General features: G+C 51.6%; 1 protein-coding gene across 2 annotated transcripts in view; it reads left to right on the forward strand.

Moving 5' to 3' along the window:
• The first annotated feature begins 677 nt into the window (after window positions 1-677).
• Window positions 678-10957, forward strand: part of Adamts17 (ADAM metallopeptidase with thrombospondin type 1 motif 17) — a 314297-nt gene continuing 304017 nt past the window's right edge. For both annotated transcript variants that reach the window (XM_038314049.1, XM_038314048.1), the window contains exons 1-2: window positions 678-753; window positions 1104-1474. In XM_038314049.1, the coding sequence (XP_038169977.1) occupies window positions 678-753; window positions 1104-1474 (447 nt within the window). The remainder of the gene's footprint in view (window positions 754-1103; window positions 1475-10957) is intronic.

A 10957-nucleotide genomic window follows, 5' to 3' on the forward strand; every position in this document is an offset into this window, starting at 1 on the left:
AGGCTCCTGAATTTCTCTTTTCCTCAGTTTCCCAGTCTTCAAGGGAGTATAATCATGCGCTCACCTTTCTGGCTTCTGTGAACATAAAGACCGAAGTAAGTGTGCAGGGTGTGTGGAAACACAGCCATCAGGTACGAATGCAGGTGTGCCAGAAACTCTTCTGGGCCTTTCCAGACCAAACACATCTGAAGTTGGAGTCGCATAAATACATAAAGAATTTGATTTCCCTCCGTCCCTCTCTCCCTCCTTCCTTCGAAACTGGATAGCCGCCTCCGAGGTGATCTCCCTATAGAAGACAAACTGAAGACTAGGCTGGTGTCCTCCCAGCTGCTCCAAGATTCTGCAACTGGGAGTCGGCTCGCGCCTGCCACCTGGTGTCACGTACCACCTACTGCCTAGAAACCACGTGTAAGAAAGTGCTTACAACCTAACTACGCACGTTGGTTTCGACCGGCTCTAACCAATAAGGACAGGGAAGGCGGGGCAGAGGAAAGCAAAAGCCCAATCAGCTCCTACTTTCCAAGGAGAAGGTGGGGCTTGGTATTTACCATGTTGGGTTTGTCCGCAGCGCTAATTACTTTTTCCAAAGGCTGCAGGGCTTCACTCTGGCTGGCGTCGCCGCCTCGCGCGCCCCTGCTCTGCCACTACGGTCTTGGGGGCTGCTGGTCCCGAGTACCATGTGTGACGGCGCCCTGCTGCCCCCTCTCGTCCTGTCCTTGCTGCTGCTGGTGTGGGGACTGGACCCGGGCACAGGTAGCGTCGCTTGCTCTCGCGGCCGGCCACCTTCCCCGTGCCCTCCCGAAGCATCCTGGCGCCCGGGTGCACGGGTGGACTGCTGACAGCATCACCGGAGGAGGAGGGCGAAGGCCGCGGCGGGGGAAACTGGGCTCCGGTATCCCCTCAGCAAGCCGTTGGCGCGCCGTCCCCTGGGGTGATCGGGTGGCTTCGCCGCCGGCTCGCAGAGGCCCGGCTCGGGGAGGGAAAGGAGTGTGGGGTCACAGCTGCACGATGTCTATGGAGCCCTGAGAGCCAGCGCCAGAGCCGCCACCGGCAGGAGGTCTGGTGGCCAGGCGGATGCTGACGCATGTCCTCTCTCCCCGCAGCTGTCGGCGACGCGGCGGCCGACGTGGAGGTGGTGCTCCCGAGGCGACTGCGCCCCGACGACGTGCACCTGCAGCTGCTACCGGGAATAGCGGGGCTCAGGCAGTGGCGGCGACAGCGAGCATCTTCAGGTGGCCCTCGCGCCGGGCCAGGAGAGCGCGCCCTGCTGCTGCACCTGCCGGCCTTTGGGCGCGACCTGTACCTGCAACTGCGTCGCGACCTGCGCTTCCTGTCCCCCGGCTTCGAGGTGGAGGAGGCGGGTGCCGTGGGGAGCAGCGGACTCCCTGCCGAGCTGTGCTACTACTCCGGACGAGTCCTGGGCCACCCGGGCTCCCTCGTCTCCCTCAGCGCCTGCGGCGCCTCCGGCGGCCTGGTACTGCCCGCGCCCCCTATGGGTCTGCTCTGCCCAGTCTGTTGCGTCGCGCCTGGGGTGGTCCCGCGGAGGGCTGGGCGGGAGAAGACCTTCCTCCCAGTTTCCCTTACTTGGCCTTCCAGACTGTGCCGTCTCAGCAGAGGGGACCCAAGGGGAGGCCTGTCCCGGCTTCTGTTACATGATGAACCTGGCCGAGGTGGGGTTGCATTGAGAAATTAGCTGTAGCTTTCCTAAGGGAACGCATATGAAACTGTCGGGTCCCGCTCGCCCAGCATCTGCACATGTGTGGGTGTTATGCACATGTTATGGGAAAACACTTCAGTGCCGATTTCATCTGTCTGGGGATGGAGCAGTAATGCACCTCTCTATCCTTTGAGTCTTTTTATGCTAGGAGGGCGCCCCAGCCAGGCCATGGTTAACTTTATTTCTGTTAGCTGGAAGGTAAAACCAAGAGCGTGTCCTTATTTCCTTACCCCATAGCAGGCGTTTGTCTGGATCTACCCTCAGTGAGAACTGTGGGGTGCTCACCTGGCCCAGGCTTAAGCCCTGTTCTCAAGCTTCCTCTTTTCCAAGACCTTGCCTTGCTGGGGTTGAGGCACCTGTGGCAAGTACATTGCGAGGCAAAGGGGATTTGGGGTGCTTTTCCCTGTTTGTACGCACACTTGAACAATTGGCTACAGTGGTGTCAAGCCAAATTCTTCTCTGCTTCTCCATGGTGCCCCCAAGGAAGGCACGTGGCTGGCAGATGGGCTGTCCCCGAAGAGCCTGGCATCACTCAGAGATGTACTTGTTGTTTCTCTGTAGTTTGTCACAGTGCCTCAGAGATAGACGTTTCTGATATTGGTTTGTTTGGTTTTGTTTGTTTGTTGTTTTTGGCAGCCCACCTTGGGCCAAAGAGGTTGTCCGTTCACTTACCTTATCTCACCTCTACAATTCTCCAGCCTTCACCTACACAGCCAGCAGAAAAGCTGGAAAATCTGTGACTCCAAAATTAATCTCTCAGAGGGTTCTGCTTTCTTACACCGGGCTGGGGCTGGGGGACCCGTGGATGTAATATCCTGGGAACAGCCTAATTTTCAGGAATTTTCTGAGTTCCCCTTTTAGGGTATGGCTTACTTTTTGCTTAACTGGGCGAATTGTCAGCCTTGATAAAAAGAAGGCAAAGGCACAGATTGTGGTGGGGCCTGGTAGGTGTTAACGTGGAACGGGGTCAAAGAGTGTGGGCTGTGGGCAAGGAGGCTTAAGTATGAGTGGGAAAAGCTCAGATCGCTGTAGGACTCAGGTCAGGGCTGTATCATGTTCTGGGAGGGACTCAAAGGCCCACATCATTTTTCCTGTTTTTGCCAAAGTGTTTCAAGGCTAGGTCACATCCCTGTACTGTACATGGAAACATCTGAATCCCATTTGCTGCGGTTTCCTGAGTTTCTGGAGAGGTCAGAGTTTATACTTCTTGGTGTAAAGTTTCCAGCGAGGAGCTATCTGTGAAGGAGCCCAGGCTGGAAATCTGGAGAACATTGATTGAGAGTCCTCACAGAATGATTGCAGAGCCTCCTCACAGATGGCATCCGAGCCAGCTTTTCAGGAAGACTGCGCTGCCCTTTGGCGCCATGTGAGGGCGCTGTGCCTTAGAGAAAGGAACCCAGCCAAGACCGAGTTCACCCCTAGCCAGATGCGGGTGGACTTCTAAGTCCTTGGATTTTTCAATTCCAGTTTGAGGAGATGCTGCTGTTGTTTAGTCTGCCTTATCCATCCTTTTCGTGCAAGCTGCACATTGGACACTCTCCTCGAGTTCCACGTAGGCAGAGGCTGAAAGCCGGGAGAAAGAGGCACAACCAGGAGCTGGTCTCCTAGTGTCGAGGTGGTCCTGGAACACAAAAGGAAGAAAGTCTTTGACCTTAAGCTACCTGAGATTGCCCTGCACCTCATCTTTGGCTAGGTGGATGATAAAAGTTGTGTCGGTCCTTAGAGCATGGTAGAAGCTTTCTTAAGTGTGCAGTTACGTGTGTGTCTGCCGAGATAGTCTTATCTGCAATGCATGGGCAGGGAGCGTTGTCCAACAATAGCTCTTGGTAGTTGTGGGTAAATGGGCTATTTCAAAAGCCTTCTTGTATTGAAAGAATCCTGTTGAGTAGGGGTTGCTGACTTTTACCAGCAAGGTGCAGAAAGTGAATGAACTTCCAGCTAGTCTCAGTCAAGCCTTCTCAGGATCGCCCCTTTCAAGGGACAGCAGCTACGGGAGGTATCTAAGTGTGTCTGGGGGTGCTGGGTAGCATTTTGGTCATTAATTCATTTTGCCACAGCTAAGGTCTACAAACGGCTGTGTTGGCATAGCGGCAGGGGTAGTGTGAGCTCTGTCTGTCTCCATGGCATTTATGTGGTTTGTGCTCAGAGATGTTGGGGGTCTGTTTAAAAGGCGCTGTGTCACAGGGATGGAGCCCTGCTAAACTGCCTGTGGGGCACAGTGTCTAAGTCGCCCCCTCCCCCGCCCCTCTCCACCCAACCCCTTGGCAGCAGACAGAGGCGTGGGCCTGTGGTGTTTCCCCTTCTTTGTCTTATCAGGAAGAGCTGTGGCAGCTGCACTTTTTGGATCTTCAAAGACCCTGGGCCCAAGGATTAATTGTTTTCTGTTTCTGCTGCCTCATTTTATTTACATTTCAGGGAGTCTTTAGATGTAGCGTAGTTTTGGAAGGATTCCTGTAACCATGGAATTGGAAAGCAATGAGCTTTCGGCTGGTGGAGAAGGTATCTCTCCCTAATGAATTTACCCACGCCGCCTGTGATTAGCACCAGGTGATGTGGGGGGGGGAGCCGAATTCTAAACTGTACTTCATGAGTAGGCGGGACAATGAGGGTGGGGAGAGGGGCACTTCAGGAAGAGAAAGAATGCCCATCTCAGCAAAGGCTCTTCGTGGCTTGTCTAAAATGAGTGGGCAAAATGACTGTTTTAGGAAGGCAGAGGTCTCAGGGGAGGTCCGAAGGCTGCCATTGAGTCGATGGCCTGATCAGTGGCTGCATTTCCTCTCAAAGCTCCGCAATCAGAATCTGACCACGCAGTCTTGGCTGAGGTCTGCAAGGGTATACTGTAGGGGAGTTGCAGGGCCAGAAAGGACACCAAAGCATTCTGACTGCGGAACACCAAGTGGCTAGGTCCATTTCCCAGGCCACCCTAGAAGGACCAAGAAGAGTAGAGTGCCCCCGGCAAACCTCTTCTTATACTGTACAGCTTGGCGTCTCTGCCTTGCAGGCTAGACATTGAGTTATCTCGGTGACCATCTTTGCTCTGACTGGCAAACGCGGCGCCATTTTGTGACCCATCATTGGTGTGTGTGTGTGTGTGTGTGTGTGTGTGTGTGTGTCTGTCTGTCTGTCTTTTACAAACAATCCTCTCTTGGAGGCTTCTCCTGCAGCCTGTAGAGAGTGCACACTTTAGTCTCCAGAAGTGTGTGCAGATGGGAGCCGATGGGAACTGAGGCTCCCCAGTCAGTGAGTGCTCCAGCAGCAGCTGAGGTTACAAGAGGCTGGCCTGCGGTGCGTGCTTTTCTAAGGAGGGCAGCTGGCAGTCACGGGGCCTTGGAATCAGGAGACAAACTTGGGATGGTGGCCTTGCACTTTACAAGATAGCATTATGCAGCTGTCTGTGGTTGGTCCATTGCTAAATTGCCCGGTTTTCTAACTCAAAGTCTCTTTGTCAAGTACAGCCACGGAGGACTTAGTTTGGGCAAAACTTTTAGAGTGTGGGACTTCTTGAAAGGGATCCAATAGGCCAAACTGCATTATAAGTTGTGATATTGACACGGACAGATACCGCTGAAGACATGATACCGCTGGTCATGTAAAACATAAATACGCTGAGAAGTACAAAGCACATCCTTAGGTCTCCGTAGACGGCAATAACTGCGTGGGTGCAAGAGGCAGGGATACAGGAAGAAGGACCAAAGACTGCTGCGGAGTTAGGAGCTGAAGGTGGAAGAATCCACACAGTCTAAGAGTGACTTCTGCTTTGTCCTCTCCCCTCTGGCCTCCAAGCATTTGTACGGAGCTTCACCCCACACAGCTTTTCAGAGCTTCCAGAACCTGTGGGGACGCCAGGCTCTGGCTCCTTTCTGAACACGACCTAGGGGGCTCAGATTTCTCTTTGAAATTCTCCCAAGTGGCATTATTTTATAGGAAGAAAACCTCGAGGTGGTGTGTGTGTGTGTGTGTGCACACACACACACACACACACACACACACACACACACGCATGCATGCTGGGATTACATGCCCTCCCCTTTAGCAGGTTCTGAGGATCAAATTCAGGTCTTCATGCTTGCAAGATTATCCCCCTCTTAAGCCATCTTCACTAACCAATATCTCCTAGCCTGACTGCATTCCTGAAGCACGTTCCCCGAATGCTGAATGGCAGCAATGGCCTGACCTTGGCTGTGTGTGTGTGACAGGAAATGTTCCTGCAACCTTTGGATCTGTATCTGTGACAATTACAGTCACTGGTTGGCCTTTCTCAGGGGGCGGAGGTACACTTTTCTGCTCAGGTACGCAAATGCGTGGTCCTGTTTTGTCATTTAGCTAAACAAACTGCCTGGTCCATGGAGACTGAGACCTCAAGCAAGTAAACTCCTCACCTGAAACCATCCAAACCATAAAAAGCATTGGCCTGTGGTTGGTGGAATAGAATAAGACAGAATCTGTGGGAAAAAAAGAAGATAGAATCCGTAAAATCTTTCAGTGAGAGCCTGGCTTATTAAGGCTTAAACCAGGATTCTCCTCTAGCCCTACAGGTCATTTCCAGTTATAACTCAACCAGTCAGCAGAGTCAGATAGATCACAATTCCATACCTGCCATGTACAGAGTGCTTGGCTAGGCCCCTATCAGGCCTCAGGGATAAATGCAACCTAGCCCTGCCTGAGAAAATGGCCCCCATGTGCGTGGAAGGAAGACATACTCCAGCCTTTGGGGAAGCTGAGCCAGGGAAGCAAGAGCAGATTCTGGAAGATGAATACTGGGACCGGGCAGGGTGGAGGCTCAGTCAAAAGAGGGTTGGAGCCAAAGGGAATGGATGATATATTCTAGACAGAATTCTAGAAGAGTGATGGCCAAGCTACCAAGGTCAGATCCTCTCAAGATGAGGGACCCGTGAGTTGGTTGTGGTGGTGGGTATTTGTGGGTGGGGTTAGTTATTGAGGGGATGATGGGAGATGACCGAATGCACATGTGTGGTATGATGTGATGGCACACCTGATGCCCATCTGTGGCTTGTGAACCTTCCCTGAGCTGAGCAGAGACGCCTGCAGGGAGGGTTAAACTGAGTGTTGAACCCTACCCGCAGACCATTTGTGGGTGCTGTTGCTGCCGCCACTGCCATTGGCCCAGGTTGACACTCAGAATTAGAGGTAACAGAAGACTTTCTAACAGCTGTCTGGGGAATCCTGGTGAAAGCATGGTGAGGAGGACTAGAGAAGGGGTCCTTGGGATGACAGCTCCAGGCCTTTGATGGGGGAGAGGACCATGGGAAGGATGACAGCCACACAAAGGAGACTTCACACAGCTGGCAGCTGGCACTCCTTTGCAGCTGTCTGACTGCAGTGAGCAGAAATGGAGAGACCAGCAAGGGGCCTCACATTCTGAAGAACTAATGTTGAGAAGAAGCAGGTGCCTGCATTCAGGAGTTAACCCTTTGTAGATGTGGCAGCAAGACTGTGGGTACAGGTTGGAAAGGCCCTCGTGTCTGTGTGTGCAGGGAGGGGGTCGAGAAGAACCCCATGTCTGTGTGTGCAAGGAGAGGGTTGGGAAAGCCCCCATGTCTGTGTGAACAGGGAGGGGGTTGGGAAGGCCCCCATATCTATGTATACAAGGATGGAATTGAGAAGGCCCTCATGTTTGTATGTGCAGGAAGGGGTTGAGAACGCCCTCATGTGCAGGGTGTTGGTTGGGGGTGCAGAAGAGGTCTGGGTCTGCCAGAGTCTAAGCTCACTAGAGCATCAGAAGCTGGTGCAGAGGCGGGCTTGACGCCCCAGGAGAGCCGCTCCGTAGACACTGCCTTGACCATACAGGAAGCACACTTGCCTTTCATTGACTCTTCCCTCAAACTTCCTGTGCCACCCAGCTCAGGGCAGAGGAGACCCAGGCCCACTCTGGTCAGCTCAGGAATTGCAGCTTTCTCAGAAGGGCTGGGGGCTTCTTGGGCACTGACATTTCAGTGAGACCTCAGGAGGAGGATGCTATTCACGCACCACCCCGGGGCGCTTGCACCCTGACTGTCTCTATTGTAACTGTACCTCCTGGTCATGCTGAGCTGCGGCCCTCATCCTGTTAGGAAGCGAGAAAAGCCTCTCACACATTTTTCCAAGGCAGGAAAGTTAGTCCTGTTTGGGGGAGGTTCTAAGGTAAATAATGCCCTCTCTCAGGAGGGCAGAAGTGGCCCAAAGCAAGGACCCAGCATAAAAGAGTGTTGAAAGTTAACTTTCCAGAGCAGGTTCTACCTGCTACATTTTATTGACCCATAATTCTTTTATGTAGGATTCCCAGTCTAGCCAAATGTAAGATTTCTTTATTAAGAGCGTTTCACTGGGGGATGTTGTTTAAAGCGAAGTCATGTGCCAATATGTCTCTTGTTGGTGTTTCCTCTCCCCTGGCTCTCTCTGCAAAGGCTGTTGGTGGCCTCCTGCATTGGAACATTGTGATCCCCGGAACACAGAGGCCTCGAGGAGCATTTCAGTGTGTCGGTCTGCCCACCATGATGGCTGGAGACTTGGAATAGGCCAGAGGAATCCCTACATAGATCTTGGGGTCACAGTGCAGTGTAATAGCCCACTTGTCATGGATGGCCCAGGTTGTAAATCCAGGTGCTTCTGGACATCAAAGTCAAGGCACCAGGTAGTCTGGACCTCCACGTGCTGTTGAAAGTTATCATGGTGGTTCCTGTCTGTGACTGTCCACTGGGTTTTTCCCGATGAGTTTCAAAATGAGTATCTTTGCTTGCATTCTATCTGTCCCTTCTGGAGCAGGGTCTGGATGTCAGGGCTCTTTTATGGGATATCATGCATCTTGTAGCCGGGGGGTGACAATCCCTAGTCAGGGGCGCTGTGGGCTATCTAATTTAGTGACATTTGGGACAGTCCATTCAAATTCTCTATGATCTGTGATTTGGCAGACTTGAGAAAAATCAGGAAGAATAGTCCTGATCCTGCCTCTGTGGAACCGACTGTGAGGTTGCGTAAAATGTCTGATAACATGAGGGCAGACATTGGACTGCTAGGAACGGGGCTTAGGGGAAAGAGTGGAAGACACGGAAGGCTAAGGAGGGCTTGTACATGCTTATGGGTAAGATTGTGGGTTGGGGACATAAACATATCAATTCTTTTGACACAAATTGTCTACGTTTATGGGACAACAGAGCAGCTTATCCCTGGGCCTATGCCGATCAGGAGAGTGCTAGAGACACACAAGGAGCTCCCAGATAATGAGACTAAGGCCCAGGGAGGGGGAAGCGGTGGGGCCTTTCTATGACTGGCCCACAGACTAGACACCTCCTGGAGCTGTTTCTCTTATCTACTTGTTCTAGTCATGTTTCTGCTTGACTGTCAGGTCCCTCGGGGACCAGGAGCTGCCAGGTAAGGAACAGCTGGTCTTCCCCTTTGCTCATCCAACCATTGCCCTCTAATTACAGTGGAAGGAAAGCTGCATTGGGACCCTCCCCCAAGAAAAGATGCCCTGAGAAAAGCCTTTCCCCAAACTAAAAACTGAGTATGTGTGTGAAGGCTTTCCCACCAGAGTGACATCTCGGGCTCTAAAACCTTGCGAGCCAGCTGCTGCCTGATTTCCACACACTGCATGGGACGGACAACTGGCTTTGAAAGCACTGGGGACTGGAGCTGGCTTTGGCCTCCCGCAGTCAGAGTGCGTCCAGAAGAACCCAGCCTGTCAGTAGAGTTGAGGGCCAATTGTTAAGGGAGGAGCGCTCCGTACTTGAGCCTCTTTTTGTGCTGCCCACCACAACCCCTCTTTACTTCACACTCTCCACGCTATTTGAGTGAGAAAACTCAAGTTTTTGCCTGGGGGGCAGAGAGGAGCGGGGGAGGGAGAGGGAGAAGTTGACTCTGTCTCTCCTGTGGGCTGTGCAGTGCTACTTGGAGACAGTTTCATTTAGGCAGTAAAATCAGTGAGTTGTTCTTGGCAAAGGTTCTAATGAAATGGAAACCTTGAGATTTGCTTAGAGCTGGAAGTACGGTCTCACACTGCACGTTGGGGAGGACTCTGGGTTGTAGGTGAACTGAGGAGTTAATCTGATTTGCTCTCCAAGTACTGCAGAACTTAACTATCTCATTTGGCTTGAGGAAGAGGGTCCCGGGCTTGAGATAAAAAGAAGTTGCAGCGCTGTGCAGAGGACAGTATTTTCAAACTGCCCACCAGCCCAGCAGCATCTGGTACTATTGAGGGACTTGCTCGAAGGGGATCTCCAGGGGATTCTGCTATATACAATTTTGAATCCCTGGTTCAGTATGTTGTAGTTGTTTTCTTGTATGAGATATGCATGCATGCTTTGGGGACCAGAGGTCAACTCTGGGTATTTTTCCTTAGATGCTGTACACATTGCTTTTTTTTATGAGCCACCATCTCTCTCTGGCCTGAAACATACCAAGTAGGCTAGACTGACTGTCTAGCAAGCCCCAGGAACCCTTCTGTCTCTGCCTCTTCCCCAGTGTTGGGGTTATAAGAATGTGCCTGACTTTCATGATTGTGTGGCAAGCTCTTTACTAACTGAGGCATCTCCTCATCCCTGCCATGGCTTTAGATGTAGAAGGAAGGAAGATGAATAAGAATGAATGAATATATGTATATATGTGTGTGTATGAATATATGTATATATATATATATATATATAATGATTATGTGTGTGAGGTGTGTGTGAGTGTGTGTGCATGTGTGTATATGTGCTGTGCAAGTGTCGCCAAGGAGGGTCTGCCTCGTCTGAATCTGTGCTGGCCAAGGCAGTCCTGATCTGTGTGGCTCAGTAGAAGGGATGCTGCACAGATCGGTGTTTAGAGTGGGTCCTTTCAAATCTGGCAGCTTCAGCTCCTTGTCAGAGGTTCATCTTGTTTTATGGACTGTGCATAGGAGGAGGGCACACAGCAGGTACCCCAGGCAGGAGACACAAGCTGTTTTCAGTGCCATTGGCATTATCTCCCAGGACAGTTCTCTGCATAGCCCCACCCCAAATTAATATTTACTCTATTAGAATGATAAATTAAGCTTGGCATGGTTGGGGTGTGCATTTTAATCCCAGCACTCTGGAGACTGAGGTAGGTGATTTCTGTGAGTTCTAGTCCAGCCAGGGCTACTTAGGGAGACCCTGTCTCAAAGAGAGAGAGAAGAAAAGTGAGAAATTAAAAAGTTCTACTTTTTAAGTTTTTAGTTTGATTTATAAATCTTACTGGACAGCATGTATTTGTACTTACTGTTAAGAGGATTTTGAATTATATTTA

This window comes from Arvicola amphibius, chromosome 12, assembly GCF_903992535.2.
Source record: "Arvicola amphibius chromosome 12, mArvAmp1.2, whole genome shotgun sequence".
NCBI lineage: Eukaryota > Metazoa > Chordata > Mammalia > Rodentia > Cricetidae > Arvicola > Arvicola amphibius.